The sequence below is a fragment of the Perna viridis genome, chromosome 15, assembly GCF_037379345.1.
Source record: "Perna viridis isolate PV_CMFRI_1.1 ecotype Kerala chromosome 15, ASM3737934v1, whole genome shotgun sequence".
NCBI lineage: Eukaryota > Metazoa > Mollusca > Bivalvia > Mytilida > Mytilidae > Perna > Perna viridis.
The window spans coordinates 3262333-3279622 of record NC_142459.1 but is presented as its reverse complement, the minus strand read 5'-3'; the positions used below and the strand labels follow the sequence as shown (position 1 = coordinate 3279622).

Below are 17290 nucleotides of genomic sequence, written 5' to 3'. Positions count from 1 at the left end.
CTTCCATATCAAATATGTAAACCAAATCGTTACAGTTGCTAGTGATGTTACATGTATATTGTAGTTGGGGTTTGTCTGTGGCCATGGACGATTCATGAAAACGTGCAAATTTTTCAAACTTAAGAAAAAATTTACATTTTTCGAAAAGTAGGGCAAGTCAGTTTGTACATCATATTTACCACACAAACATTGACACAAAACAAGTTTCATTGTAAATCATTAACTTCGTTTTCTCTCCTTTATTGTTCATTATATGTTGAACTGTACCAAAATTTGAGTTTTTGACCCCAACTCAGTGATTGACATATCGATATATATCCTATATTTAGACCTTTTTACCTGTAATGGCTGCGATTCAAAACGGCTGCCCTTCCGAATTCAGATTGCGCAGCATATGTGTGTAAAGTTTCGTACGTCTAATTAAGGGCCATAACACCCATAAAATCAATCACAACCAAGTCAAACTTAATCTGTAACTCTTCGTAATAAGCTAGGCTACAGACCAAAAACAAAATATTTGCTAGAAGCATTACAGAAAAAATGCGGAAAACGCGGACCGAGGGACTCCCGGCATTTCCATTTCCCCTCGCGACGCGTCGAGGGAGACACTAACGGATATCAGCGAATTCGTCCGGACAAGATCATTGAAAGAATGACGGTAGATGAATAAAAAACGGTTATAAAAAAAACGGAAAAAAAGAAAGAAAATGTCGCTTCGTGGCCGAGGACTTAATTACTTCAGTTGCAGATGTAGATGAGTATAAATTGTACAATGTTTATTGAATATTGTAATGTGACTTTTTGATTACCCCTTAAGGGTATGTATTTATTTAATAAAATGCATATAACGAACACACATAAAATACACAATAATTCATATTCTTCTATTTGTTATGTGTTCGTTAATATCCCTCTTGTATACTTTTGAATGAGTCTTAAGCAGATAGTGATAAATCCATATTTTAGTCGTGCTTTTATTTTTCCATAGAACTCTATAGTTAATTTTATATTTTAGTCAACAATAAGACAAAATTCAAATACATGTAAAAAAAATTAAATACACCTGTGGCCACACATTTTTTTCGCCTACTTATAAGTAATGAGAAAATTTGAATATGAAACTGCGCAGTTTTATATTGTTCTACAAATAGTGGAGTTTTGATTTATCTACTATCAGGAAAAACTAGTACATGTGCCCACCGTTCTACCTGAACTTTAACTTCCGTAATCTTGATCAATTGTAGTAGTAATTGATTCATATCATTTGTCCATCTGTTGTTTACATGTAAATTATCTTTATTTCATCTAATCATCTAAATGTAAGCAGTTGACGGCAGGTGACGACAGCCCTTTGTTTCGTACCTTAGCCAAAAGTTTACGTTTTGTAAACATTCTATTTTTTTTTGAAAATTTTAAATGAACCAATTAGAACTAAGGCATCGAGTATTTATTTATATTAAATAACAATGGATAAACTTATTTTTATTGCATTTTTTTTGCCATTGCCTTTGTTGTTTTTCGTCATTTGAAAAGAAACTGTTATGAGAACTCGCTTTTAGTCAATTAATTCTGGTAAGGGAAATTGAAATTTAGCAGAGTTTGGAAAAATATTATATGCAATATTCATACTGATCTGGGGCGCATTTCTTTTACCCGAATCTGAAACATGATTCTGAATCATTTTCATGTTTCACTGTTTCTTTTACTTGAAACAGAAACATGATATCGAAACATTTGAAACATAAGTGATTGATGTTTCTAACTGAAACACAAACCGAAACCGGTCCCGACATTATTTTGCTTCGCTACCAAGCCATTTTGTTACTTTTGAAACATGTTTGTTTTGATAGAAACTGAAACATGTTACAGTTTCTCAAATGTTGTATTTTTAATCACCGAATCATGTTTCTGTTTTTTGAAACATTCTACTGAAACATTTTTCAGATTCAGGTAAAAGAAATGCGCCCCTGGCTAATATTTCAGATCCTTATTTTAAAAACGAATTAACATACCTTTAATGTTTGGATCCTGCTTAATTTATATTTGTCGCTCAAATGTTTGTGTACGGAAACCTAAAGCATCTTGCAATCATATTTCTAGTTGATTTAGAAAAAAAAGAATGAATTATATCGATCGGGGCATGATATTGTAAGAGGGGGGACTTAAAAAGAATCACTCGAGCAATGACCAACGGCGAATGTCTGACAGTTCAACAACTCAAGTACTTCACGCGGTTATTTGTCATATCGTTTGGAAATACCGATATAAGTCTAGAATATATCCAAAAAGCTTACTGAGAGTGTATTGTCATGTTTGGAAAATTAAATTCAAAGTTGTCAAAAGAATACAAAGTACACTGGTTGGAAATTATTTATTTACCAACAGGGGTGATAGCATGTTCAATTTTGTCCTTCAGTGGTCCTGCAAGGTCATCTAACTCGAGGGGTCTAACAATGATACGGGCCTTGGCCTTATGACTGGTTCCCATAGTTCCAGTTATTTCAAATTTGGTATCTTTCGCGGAAATTGTAGTTGTTCCGCCATAATAGTCGGCTGTTTTGTAGTTCATGGTAGAAATAAACTGTTTGTTGTACATCTGATCAAACCAGTCACTATGACTGACGGTTCCAACTTGAGTCAGCCCAACGCCGAGCCAGTTGGCGTGATGGTTGAAGTTATAAGGACAGCTCCACATTACAACTGCTCTCCTATTGGAAGCCGAAATAAGCCATGATGCCGTCCCATACGTACCGGTTGCAGTGCCTCCAGTCTTGTGTGCTACCTAAATGAATATAAAAATGCTGTGTACAAGTCAATCGGCCTAGGTTGTGGAAATTAAAGAAGATTGACAAGAACCTAATTTGACACTGGCAAAGGATCCCAATGTTCCGTCTGACATATCTCCTGCGCAGACCTATATATAAATGTTAGAATCTGCAGCTACATGTCAATAAATCCTGGAGGTATAATGGTGATTATAACTATTTAAACAGTAAAGCAGGGTTCGATTCCCTGCAAGGGTTAAAATGGAGTATACTTTGATTTCAGAAACAAAACATGCTTAACAGATGAAGTATGAATTGTGCATCCACTTTTTTCTCATTGAATAAGATTATAATGGATTACCTTAATTCTTAATGTTCAACAACCAATGCACACATTTACACATGTATAGAAGTTGGGCTACATATACAGTGGGAGCAAATCCATATTACTTATGTCCAATTTAATTGATTCCTAAATTATCTGACCAGGAGAGAAAATCTATATATATTATCATATGTTGAGACTATCGATGTACATATGCAATACATGTATACTGCCGAAAAATATATGTATTTAACTAGCTATAGAAACAGTCAGATTGATTCCCCGGGCTAATCTGACTGTTTTGGAGCAAGTATAATGTATAAATAAATATATTTATATTTTCGGCAATGTCCATGTACTGTTTTTATCCTGCAACCATATTTTCTAAATAAAACTTGCGAAAATTGCCCAAATTATTTATTTTTTTTCAGCAATCTTGAGTGCAGCAGTCGGCGCTGGCACCGTTGTTACCTGTTTCCTGTTTTTACCGTTGTTCATAATTGAAAAGTAACCAGGATACGTTATTATGCAGTGGCGGAATATGATGACTGGAGATTTTTACGGTCTTGTCAATCCTTACGGATCCCGCACGACCGCACCTTATGGGGATTCTGTTAGTGGTTGGAGGTAGCGGAGCCCAGCCTTCGGGATACCTGACCGAAGAACTCAGAGTATGTCCTGCTAGCGGCCGCTTCAGCCTACTCCCAGACCCCATGTGAATCCGAGAGCGTTTCCCCACAAATTTTATTTAGATGTATGATTTAATGCATCATATCGCTGAAACTGATTTTTCATTCACACCAAACAATACGAATACTAATCTGGAGACCATACTTGTTCTTAATGATTAACAATGGATGTATATATACACAATGAACTATTGCACTACACACATTACTGAAGATTCTGTCACTATTGTTCATGAACAATGCATATTGTATAGATGCAGATAAACTTTGCTAAATCACTTATTGAAGTTAACCGCTCGGCAGATAATCTAGCCGTTTTAGCTGAATTAGAAATGTATCTGGTAGCTATTCCAGCTTTAAAATCATCTATTGAATATTGGTTCCACGTAATTAAATCAGAAGGTTCCCTTTATATGATGCAAGCATGTCTAATTCAAAACTCAATGATGGCCACAAAAATAAATCTTTTATTAAAAAAAATTGAACTTCAGCCATGTATGGGATAATCATAGTACTTTTTCAATTGAACGATTATTACATTCAATTACAGTTAAGTTGAAATAAAACTATTTTCAATCTAAAGATAATTATAAAATTGATACATATCCAAAACTAGACGTTGAGAGGGATGTTATAAAAACATTTACCAAAATCAAGATTAGTAATGGCAAACTGGCAATAGAAGTAGGCCGCTATTCGAAAATTTCAGTGGAAGATAGAATTTACCTTTTATGTAACAAGGAAGTTGAAGATGAAGTCCATTTTTTTAATGTTTTTTAACGTTCTAAAAGATCTTTGAAAAAGATTGTTCTCTGAAATTATTGATATTGTTCCATCTTTTCGTGAATTTGATCTTAATGAAAATTTAGATATTTGTTCATTTGTGTTGAATATGATATTGTATAAAAAAGGAACCAGAATCAATGACGGTGCACCACCTTCATCTCTTAATGTCTCATTTATATATAAATATAAATGCTATATATATAATTTATCTTATTCATATATTATCATGATTATATATATAATTCTATACTCATATAGAGGATGAGACACGTGTGTCTGCAATAAACTATTTTCAATGATATATAGTTTTTTCTCATTGTGTTAAGAATGACGGTTCATAAATACGTTTGTTTGTTTGTATTGTTTTGGTACAATCCAAATGTGTGGATTTCAACAAATACAAATTCTGTTCTGTTCTGTTCTGTCTTGTGCAAATTTTGGCACACTATAAAATCATACTGCAGAGTTTGCAAGTTAGTGGACTGAAACGCGCCAATCTAATTAAAATTATAATATACTTAAAATGCTTTGAGGCCACAACTGTGTTTGATTTTCGATTGATAAATTAGCAGCATGCGACTTATTGGGCATGGCTTGTGTGTGTCTAAATTACTGCCCACCTAAATCATGTAAACAAACACACGTAACATTCCGATGTGTATCAGCTGTTTTCATTCATTTCATGAACATGAAACTCATATTTAATGAAAATATTAAACGTTGTGTTTTAGAAAAGTTATATTATATTCCATAACAATTACTTACACGCGGACACGGTAACATTCTCCCACGTGCCACGTGCGCCATCATGTATGAAAACAAACAACAATCGTCGATGAATGAAACATTGCACGTGTCCAAGTGTGAACACTGTGACCTTGTAATGCCAACGACTATGGCCAGATGTAACATGGTTCTACTTAATTACCCTTTCCGCTTATAAATTGGAATTATAACTTTAAAGTTCTTATGGATGCCGTGGAGGACTACGCAAGACAATGGATAAAACGAGAACAAGAAGACATTGGTTCTCTGTCAGAGTGGTTAAAGGCCGTAAGGTCTTTAATTTTGAAACGATTGAAAGTTTTAAGTAGGTCAATAAGTGCCAATGCTACATCAGTTTTCAAAGACCCCGATGTAGCAAAAACATTGTCTACTATACATGACAAGTATGTTGTCGTACCAGCAGACAAAGCCCAAAACAACATTGTTTTTGTCTGCAAAAAGTTTTACATCCAATGTTTTTATCAGAGGTAGACGTAGAAAATAATAGCAGTGATAAGACCTATACTGCTACCACACTCTCCAAAGAAGAAATTGTGGAAAACCATAAATCTGTGCTATCCTCTTGTTCTTTGTTGTGTATGTCGGTTTTCCATGTCTGGTCTTTGTCCTTGGATTACATTCTTTTGATTACCACTATAACCTTGGTTCCCTTGCTCACTCTTCCTTCATTCTATAAATTACAACGCAAAGTTTCTAGAAAAGCAGAGGACGCTTACTCTACCGGTGCACCTGGTCCATGCTCCCTGTTTTTAGTTGAGTCCGAGTTGCTCATTTGCCTTTTTTTTATGTTCTTTGTTGTGTCTGTCTGTTTTATATGTCTGGTCTTTGTCCCTGGTTTACATTCTTTTGATTACCGCTAGAACCTTAATTGGTTCCCTTGACTACTCTTTCACTAGAGACCATTTCAACTGACATAGCGTAAAGTGTACAACCAATTACGGACAAATATTGCAGGTCTAAGGTTACCGTAGTAGGTCACGAAAATGTAAACAGTACCGTATTTGTCCTGTTAGAATCGAAATAAATCACGGACGCTCCATTTCATCATTGTTTTACCACGGGCTGACCATTTATGTCGCATTATTTTACCCTCGCTATCGCTATCGTTCGGGGTACAATAATGCGGCATAAATGGTCAGCCCGTGGTAAAACAATGATAAAATGGAGTTTCCATGATATATATTTTTTATTACATCTTTGATTGCGCTACCCTCCATGCACATGTCAGATCGTGCATTTTAAGCAGATTGAAAAAGCAGTTACAAGGTCTGCAGATTTTGCGTTTTATCGACGTGATTAGTTTTAAAAGAAGATTTTACATGAAATATAAAACCTAAGTGAGATACATGTAGTACGAACGTACAAACTGTTCACGTTGCCCTGGTAACACAGTAACTGGTGGATTTGCTATTATTCCTCCATTAATCTTAGACGCCGGGTACACAAGTGGATATTTGGTCCAATTTTCTACTTCAATAGTACAAACTACGGAATAGCCAGCTCCGGCGAAGCTCTGTGCCATGCTGGCCCCCGATATCACAGTACTTGCAGCAGCGGAAGCGGCGCCGATAGCAGCCGCCCAGTCAATTATACCTTCTACTCCATGGAGTATAGCTGAAAATTAAAGAAAGTATATGAAATATTGAAAGTACAAATAAAGTTGTTGTAAAGGTGTTGTGGTAAATACTGGCTATTTCAAGTTCTTCAAACCAAAGAGGATAATGAAAGGGAACCAAGATGAAGGAAACATACACACACACAAAAAAACACGAACAAAGAAACAAAAATACTAATTGATTAACCCAAACTCCACTAAAAACTGTTAGCATGGACCAGATGCATCAGTATAGTACAACTAACATTTTTATTTAAACTACATGTATCAAAGCAGCCCAGCAAAAACAAGCACGCACTTTACTGAAGTAACTTTCAATCTTTTGCACCACTAGTCTATATTGTTATATCGCTGATGTCAATTTCTCACTAAATAGACAAGAAAATTCCTATTTCAGCTGTGCGAGATTTTCTTCGGCACAGATCATTTTATTTTCGAGGATTGTTGGATATTACTTTGAGATAGAAATTATTATTTGAAAATCTATACAGGCAAATGTGCCACTCATGAGAATCATATGGTTTGCATCATATGGTTATCATATGATAATCACGTTTTTCACAAACATATGATTATCATATGTTTTCAAGGCCATATTATCATATGAGAATCATATGATAATTATATGACTACCACATGATAAACATCAAATGATTTTCATATGATTACCATATGATTATCATATAAATCGAGCACCATTTGATTACCATATGTAGCACATTTGGCTGTGTACATTGTTAAGTAATGGGGGAATCATACTCTTTTGGCTGAGTAAAAAAAATGTCCTCACATTTGGAAAACCTTTTTCTTTAAATCCGAGCTCCTCACCTGTTACAGTATTAAAGTGGTCGGTGTCTTATCTTACCCGGCCACGGGTTAAAACAGAACACAGAACACGTGCGCTTTCCCGTAAAAATGACATCATTGAATAAATGAACGGTAATATGCTATCACATTTGTTTAAAAAAAAATTATATTGTTTGAAACTTTTTTGTTTGTTTGGTTTTTTTTTGTGCGCCGTTTACACGTATCTATAATTCACTGTCACTTTTTCATACGTTATGTACATAGTCGGAGGTTGGACTCGGTTATCAATAAATATTGTCTTCAACTCGAGGACCGGTCGGTCACGGAGGTATTAAACAGCTGGTTTTATCTGACATGATTGAAAAAAAAAATCGGCTTATGATTTCATTATGGCACCTTAAGAAATTTACAAAAGGGGGTTCCGATTAAACAATATATATAAAGGTGCGTTACAGGCTATCATTTGTCAAAGTTTTGCACAAAATAAACAACATTTTCCAGCAGAAATGGGGGCTGGGTTCCGACGAACCAGAGCTCTCCCCTGGATTCGCCACTCAACCTATTTAATAAAACTCGTAAAAATATGTACTCGCGACGAGCACAATTCTATCACAATAAAGTGAAAATTTGATCGAGAATATTCAAACCAGTTGGAGAAGTGAAAATGTTCCCTTACCAAAAACCCAAATTGCATGTGTTACCGACATCGTGGAAAAGCAAGTAAGATTCGGAGATAAGGATTCGAAGTAGTACACCATAAAAAGTTCTTATCACGCAGTGGCTAAAAGTTAGTTCACTATTGATAGCTTTTCCTCATAAAAGGTGACAATGAATTGATGGTAGGTGTCAGCAATGAAAAGAATCGGTAACAAACATTCTTATTCAGTTTTTTTTTTATAGCGATATCAATAGCTGGCACTATGATATATGTACACATTAGCATGCAAATACAATGCTGGTTTTCCATTCTGTAATCTTGCAAAAAAAATATGCGATCCTTCGAATTATTTGAATAGGTCCTTTGAATTAATATCCATTCATAGAATAAATTAGCGCGAGTGTAATATCGTATTGGTGTCATTTAATGGTACGGAAACTAAACGTATTCACTATTGTTTTGGCTATCAAATCTAATCTATAACTAAAGATACTTAATACAGACTTATACATATATGCACGTGTAGCATGCGAGACAAACTAAGCCCATATCCCACACTATTAACATACTTTTATACATTTCAGCGAGCATTTATTTAGAATATTTAAGTTTTAGTTAGATTTTTGTGCCGACTATCTTATTTAACGCAAAATACCGCTTTATCAATTGATCTAACTAAAATGCAAGTGGATATTGTAGTTCGTCGCTGACGCATCCAGAAGGATGGGTCCATAAAATTTAGAAGATCGATTTCAGGTTTTTATTGGAAAATTTTTACCGAAAAATAAATGCACGAAATTTTCGATAGTTTCCAACAAAAGGGGATTGTATCCGAGTACTCCCGGACCAGTCGCTGTTTTTTAATTTCTGCACCGTTTTTGTTCATAACCGTTTTTTTATTATTTATGTTTATCAGTTTCACGTATTTCGAGTCAATGTCAATGCATTCTATTGAACTATATAGCTGTACAGTGTACCGCTACTTATCTATAACAAAATCAGACTGTCTTTACTCAGTATTTGTTGTAGATCTGATTTTTATCACTTTAGATCAGAATTGATATAGCAGTCGCCAGAGCTTTTAATTTTTGTAAAGCCTGATAGCGTCTGCAATTCTTATACTAACACACTAAAATAATCCAATTGGCATACCCCATTTAGGTTCAAATGCAGATAGTTAGGTTCATTTTATTGGTATTTCTAATATATTAAATTTAATTCTATGTTCTTTATGCCAATAAACCCAATAAACAAGTTTTACTGCTGATTAATTAGGGTTGCATTAACAACAATCCAATAAAAAAAATCCTGTTTAGGCTACAGACCACCAATTGCACCATCAATTTGGAAATGCCATAATTGAAAAAGTTGACAATATTTTTAATTGAATGAACTTTTTTCATAAAGGGAATTTTATTCTGATAATTTTGAGCCCAAAGCATGCTGCCTCAAACTTAAATAAACTAATTTGGTGGAACTGTAAATAAAGATGGTCTAAATAAAGAATTTTTAGGATTCCCCAGGCTATTTTTAGGGTAGACGAGTTTCGAGTGTCAGTGTTGCACTGCAATGTAGTAAACCCCTTGTGAAATTTTGAGTGACGTAGCAGTACATGTGTATGCTTCAGATGATATGGTTTTGGTTAGGTTAAACTTAAGGTAACTACTGAGGATCCCCTGAAAATGAACAAATTAACATAAGAGTGTAATGGGAATCTGAATTAGTGGTTTGTAGCCTTTATTTCTCTGCATTTACCCGAATAAACCAGTCGTTCATAGTTTAAACATATTTATTTGCTACAATATCAGCAACGGGATTGGACGTAAGTTAACTACCTTAACGAGGTCCTCTCCCAATATAAACAATGATTATAGTTGTATACATAATGACGACAATTACATATATATTAACTACAACAAAAATAAGATCATTCCTTAACCATAATAGACATACAATATTTACAAGGTGACTGGAGAGGGAGAAGTGTTGTTTTTTTATCATGAAAACCGGTTCGTATTTTTGATATATGAATGAATACATGAGAAAATATAAACATTTTGATTTACAGTTAAATTTTCATCACCAGCTAACATCAATTCAATCGGAATGTCATATTGATTAATCTGGGCAAACAATGTTCGTCTTTGAATTGTGTGATTTTCGCATTCCAAAAAGAAATGAATAGCATCTTCAACAGGGAGGCCACAGCAACAGGACGAATCGTTAATTATATTGAATCGATGCAGAACTACATATATTTCTAAGTCTCGTATGAATTATATTTATCTTTCTCATACCATAATTATAATAAATGGGAGGTTTTGAAACTTCCGGAATGTCTTACGTCAGAATTAAGTAAGTTCCAACCTCTTATTGTGTTAAAAAAGAATGATTTCCTAGTGCTAGCCAAACGGTGCTGTTGTACAACATAGTCATCATTGTTTCGCAGATTATATTGTGTTACTTCACTTACTAATGAGGTAATAGACCAATAAGATATTATGGGGCAGTATTTTTATAAATAGAATAAAAAAGGGTGAGGTGTCGATGTTTTCGCCTATCAACTAACCGTTCCCAACCGGTTTCAAAGTAAAGAGATTCCCTGTTGGCAAACAGCGACAAAACTGTTACTATCCTGCCAGCTTCTAGTTGTCATTTTTCTAAAATATCAGATTCTAGCTCTGTACAACAATCCCAAACCTCACACGCATACCCCATTACAGGTCGAATAAACGTCAAATATATACGAGCCAAATCATTTTTACTCAACATATATTTAAGCTTCTTAAGGACGCATAATTTTCTACTAACAGACTGAGCAATATTAAGAATATGCATGTGAAATTTACCATTGCTGTCAAAAGTAACGCCTACATGCTTATGCAATGAAACAAATTGTACTCTCTCATCTTTAAATAATAAGCTGATAACGTTTTCATCTATATCATTATTATCAAGGGCCCTAAAACTGATCCCTGAGGAACTCCTGCATTGGTGTGTAAAGTTGACGATCTAGAGTTTCCTTTGAAAACAAATTGATTTCTGTTAATTAAATAACTCTCAAACCATCTGTGCAAATTGCCATGAAAGCCATAAGCTTTTAATTTAACTAAAAGTCCTGCATGCCACACCCTGTCATAGGCTTTTGAGATGTCACAAAAACGACTGCATTTAAACTTTCTAAGGACATAACAATTGCGTGACCTGGTATAAAGCCAGATTGATACTTACATAATAAGTTGTTTGTAAGTAAATAGTTAAATACATGTTTAAAAACCACTCTTTCAAATACCTTGATGATAACAATGATATTGGCCAAAATTTTGAACTTACGATATATCTCCCTTCTTAAACAGAGGCATTACACTAGCAATTTGCCATATACTTGGAAAACTTGCATGTGATATTGTAAGAGGAAAGCTTATTGTATCTTTGGTATTTTTGAGCATATGATGACTGATACCATCAAGACGCAAAGCTTTTCCAAGTTTAAGAGTTCCAAGGATGTCACGAATTTCAACTTGAGTAATTCGGAGTTCTTCAAAGGAAGCATCAGTTCTTTTCTGGAATACTGGTAATTCAGTACCCGTATCATCTAAGTTAGAGACTGAGCAAGAATACCTATTCAAAAGATCTGCTTTTGTACGATCATCGGAAATTGATTCATCATTTGCGTATTTAGCTGAGTAATCATAGTCGATTCCCCTGAACATTTTACATGTTTTTTAATCATTGACCGGAAAGATTTAGAATCAGAACCAGAAAATTCATCTAATACGCTATCAGCGTTAAGATAAAATTGCTCTTGGTATGCTTTTTAACATTATTAACATGATTCCGCTGTTTTTTTTTATATTTTCTAATAGCCGATTCTGATTTAGAATTTCTCGCCATTGTGTGGAGTCTGTTTCTTTTTCTGATTTCGCGTCGCAATTCAGAATTGAACCACACTTTATCATTTGGACCAGGCGCGTAGCTGAGGCCAAATTGAAGTGTAGGCAAAATTACGGCAGGGGGTCTATAGCATCATTTATGCCTCTCCTGTATGCATTTATCTAAAAAAAATGGCAAAATTAAGTGCAGGCAAAAGCTTTTTTGCCTAATGGCAGCTATGCGCCTGTGGACGAACGGTAATCTCCCTTTGAGTGACACATTCGGTAATAAATTAAAAAAAAAATCTTAAAATTCTGACAATTTTGATCTACATCATTATTCACAGATATAACTGATTTTCAATCAAAGTTTAAATCACAACATTTTTGGAAGTCAGCGGGAAAGCGAGGTCTTTATGTAAACAATAGTTGCTTCATGATCACTATATTGTCTATCGACTTGAATGACATGAGATTGTAGAACATCACAATCCTTAGTTACATGTATTGGGTCCAACAACGATTGGCGTGTGTCACACACTCTAGTTGGTTCCTTGATTGTATTCGTAAAACCGTTCAATCGCATAATATCATGTATTTTATGATTTTGATCAGAGAGAAAATCAACATTAAGATCACCTACTATCACACAACATAAAACGAAACACTTATTGCATTCTCAACAGAATTTAGAAAATTTTCCCCAAACGGAAAATTATTACTCGGTTGTCGATATATAGTGCAAAGTAACATTTTATAATTAGGAAATTCTGTCTCTAACCATATAACTTCCCCATTAAAGGATAGATCTCGTCTAACTTTAACATGATGGTTTTGATTGACATACACCATGATGCCTCCTCCTGAGCTATTCCTATCTTTTCTAAAAGAGTATTTATAATAACCATCATTTTGAAGATCTTCATTTTTAGCTTCAGCGTTTAGATGGGTTTCTGTTTAACATATAATGTCTGCCTCATCACATATGCTTTCAATATAATCCAATTTATTACGCATGCTTTTTGCATTGAAGTGAAAAATTAAAAATTCATATAAGTTTTGGGACCTGGGTTAGTTTCTACATCATTACTAAGCACAATCAGTAGCAAAATAATCATGGTGGTTGATGGATTCATAAAAAAATGATACTCTATAAGAATAGCAGTTTACTGTACATTTACACATAAGACACTTAATAGCATAAATCAATAGAAACAAAATTGAATAGTTGTTCATGAAATAAAGAAAGCTTTATGTGAATACAAACCATGAGTTTTAAAATAATGCTGACCTATCGAAAATCGACAGACATACACAACAAAGAACATAAAGTAACTAAAATCATACGACGTCGTACAGAGTAACAAAAGCAAATGAGCAACTCGGACTCCACTAAAAACTGGGAGCATGGACCAGGTGCACCGGTAGAGTAAGCGTCCTCTGCTTTTCTAGAAACACCCGCCGAGTTCCTCATAAAAAGTCAAGTCCGGGGTAAACAAACGAGGAAAGGTAAACTATGACCCGTTGAATAAATCAGTTTTCATAGTGCAGATGGATACACCATAACGATCCACAAGTTCATGATGACGACCAAAAAAACTTCTGTAGTGATGACTTCAATCTTGTAGCGACATAACCTTGTTCCAGAAGCCTATATGTTAGAGTTTTAGTGCGATACAAAAAGTCTGCGTAGTTTTGGCAAGCTCTAGCATAACGTACGAGTTGTGATATGAACACTCCATACGCAGGTGCCGAAGGGATGTTGCCACAGATGAAAGGAAAGTTGACAATTCTGAGTGAAAAGTCATCACGTTTGTCGTGAAGTTTGGTCAATGGTTTTCCTTTACAATCGATTTCTAAGTGTAGGTCAAGATATGAGACTGACCTCACAGTGTCTGTAGTATACTGGGAAAGGCCAGTTAGTACTTTGTTCAATTACGCAGTATAGCGGAGAGTTTTGTGTTAATTCATCTAGGTGTTCCATGTAAACCGACATCGAACCTGAATATAACGCAAACTGGCGCACTGCTACAATGTATCATGAATTTGTTGTGTATTTTTTATTTTTTTTTATATTTTTTTGGTAATGTCCTTCGTAATCAGAACGCAAGGATGTTAAGGTACTTCCGTGTATGTTTTTTTGTAAGGGGAGACAACTCTGGCATGACGTCATATGATTGGTAACCAAAGAAACGGCAAACGCCATTACCCTCGCTTCGTTTATAAAGTGGTGTCTTTTCAATATTTTACGGTTCTTTATAGCTAAGATTTTGTTTGCATTCGGTAGAAATAAATGTACTCTGCTTAATTTTGCGTATTAGATAAAAGAAAACTTTATTTAAAAGTGAAAATATGTCATTTTGTGAATATCATTAGTATAATATAATACTTTATTTGCAAATTACACCCATATGGGTCAAGCAAATACAATACAAAGAACAAACGTAAAATACAAATTGGACATCAAAAATCAATATAGATACAGGTATATGCAATTGTGCAACTTTTGACCGGCATGGACCTCAATTTCACAATTCTAATGACTGCTTTAAAAAAATCACATACTGCTGCAGTGCTGGCAAAAGTTCAGCTTTTGGAGACAGTATATTTTTTAGTTTATCTAGTGGTTGATATTGGTTAAAATTGGGGTTTAGTTTAACAATTTCTGCAAATAGCTTATTTCTCACATTCGAATTCTGTTTACAGCTAAGAAAAAAATGGTACTCATCATCAACTTCATCATTACATATTTTACAAAACCTGTTTCCCCTTGAAATCTTTTTATATCTACCTGATTCAACTTCTAGTGTATGGTCGCTTACACGAAATTTAGTAATAATTTGTCTGTTTTTATAATTTGGCTCTTTTATCAGATATTCTTCAATTTCTATTTCTAACTTGAATTTACTTAATTTAATTTAAATAATTTTGAGCTATTGTTGATAAATGAAAGTTTACTTACAATTCTTTTTCTTTGTATATATTGCTTATTTATTTTTTAAACTTTATCTTTAAATTAAATTTTATTTCACTATAAGGTTTATCAGCAGATTCAAAATCTTTAATATCTAATCCCACATCTTCAAACATATTATTTACAAAACTATACCATGTGTATAACCCTTCACCATCAAGATTTTTATTGAGCTTATATGCTTCCTTCAATAGGGGATTAATATTTCCCATGTTTAATCTGCAGAAATAAAACATGACTTGTGTCTTAATAAATGATACAGTAGAAAATCTGCCTAGTTGTAATTGAGCAGAAAAATTACAAGCTGTTTTTTCAACCCCAAAACTGATTTACAATATCTGTTATGTAGTATTTCAAAGGGAAACTTGTCTTCCAATGAGAGAGAGTCACAAACTGAACCATGTTGAGCTGCTCTTTTCATAGACTTTATAATAGAAAAATATTCTTCCATGAACCATACTTCACTGTTATATAATAATACTGGTTTAATCAAAACATCAAATAATTTACATGAAAGGGAGATGAGAATCTCTCTTTCAAAGCAAATAATATTTTAAGGCCTTTCTTTGTTAATTCTTCAACAGCCTTTTTTGAAATTACCTCTGTAGGTTATAACATATCCTAGAAAATTGTATTCTTTTGCCTCTACAATGGACACTTTTTAAAAAATAAACTAGGACTGGGGTTGTATTTATTTTGAAAAATCATAACTTTTGTTTTTTTTATATTCACAGTTCATCACAATATTTTTCAAGTTTTTGCAGTGCATTTTGCAAACCAGTATGTGTGCTAGAAAATATGACTAAATCATTAGCAAAACTGAAACTAGAAATCTTAGACTGACATAATCTTAGAGGGTCACAGTTACCATCAAAAAATTGATGTAGATCATTAATATAGCAGTTAAAAATAGTCTGACTTAAACTGTCACCCTGTTTGACTCCTTTGTCAATTGTGAAAAATTCTTGTTATCTAATTTAACAGATGATTTGGTTATGTTATATATATCACTAATCACATTATACAATTTCTTCCCCTTTTTATTTTGTATTAATTTATATCTAAGTCCATTATGCCAAGGGGATCAAATGCCCTGTGAAATTCTACAAAACAGGCATATAATTTTCCTTCTTTTTATTTAGATTTTTGATATAAAGAGATTTACGAATAAATATATGGTCTGTTGTTCTGTGGTCAGCTAAAAAGCCAAACTGCTGATGAGCAAATAAATTTTCATAAGGCTTATTCAATCTACCATTCAAGATGGAGCTGAACAATTTAGCTATACACTTTTGAAGGGAAATACCTCTATAATTACTGAGATTAGTGTTATCCCCTGATTTAAAAATTAACACTGTATATGAATTTCTCCAATTATTTGAATACTTTCCAGTCTCTAAAATTTTATTAAATAGTTAAGTAATAACAGTAACCATACTACTGTATTTAATAATTTCATTTGAAGTATGATCTGGGCCCACACTTTTCCCTAGTTTTGATTTATTATTGTAATTCTTAACTTCCTGAATAGTGAAAGATTTATCTGTTATTTCATTTTCTTGTAACACATTTTTGTAATTATCTACATACGGGTCTACTTCCTAACAAATTTGTTTATTGTAATATTCTGGCTTCCCTTGGGACTGAAAATGTTTACTTATTTCATCAATGTTCACTGGTAAATTAGACTATTTGGTTTACCACTCTCATGTTTTAAAGAATTCAAAAGCTGCCAGTATTGCTTTGGATCTGTTTCTTTCCAACTGATAAGCTTGTCAAATATATTTTTCTTATATAGATATTTCTTCTTTTTTATCAATTTTTTAAGTTTTTTTGCATGAATAAAGAAACTATTTCTTAAATGCACATTAAAGGGATGTAATATCATTTGCTGTCCTATGTCAACCACAGTTTTTTTTCATATCTCTTACTTCATTATCTGACCACAACCTTTTCTTATTTGTCTTTTTCTTTTTAAACTTTATTGTCTTACAACATTTTCTGGCTAAATTT

At 33.7% G+C, this 17290-nt stretch overlaps 1 protein-coding gene across 1 annotated transcript; it reads right to left on the bottom strand.

The window, feature by feature from the left end:
• Positions 1-2356: 2356 nt before the first annotated feature.
• Positions 2357-8604, bottom strand: LOC148596539 (tereporin-Ca1-like). Its single transcript, XM_088563888.1, has 3 exons — positions 8450-8604; positions 6715-6965; positions 2357-2782 (listed from the first exon to the last, which is right to left on the bottom strand). Exons 1-3 carry the CDS (start codon positions 8529-8531, stop codon positions 2372-2374), a joined length of 744 nt encoding a protein of 247 aa, XP_088420014.1. The 5' UTR covers positions 8532-8604; the 3' UTR covers positions 2357-2371.
• Positions 8605-17290: the final 8686 nt, after the last annotated feature.

Excerpts from the sequence above, each read along its gene's own strand:
- LOC148596539 (XM_088563888.1), bottom strand. The coding sequence starts at position 8,531 with ATGGTGTACTACTTCGAATCCTTATCTCCGAATCTTACTTGCTTTTCC. Across the intron at positions 6,966-8,449 it reads ACATGCAATTTGGGTTTTTG|CTATACTCCATGGAGTAGAA; the intron begins GTAAGGGAACAT and ends TTTAATTTTCAG. Across the intron at positions 2,783-6,714 it reads CAGGGCAACGTGAACAGTTT|GTAGCACACAAGACTGGAGG; the intron begins GTACGTTCGTAC and ends ATATTCATTTAG.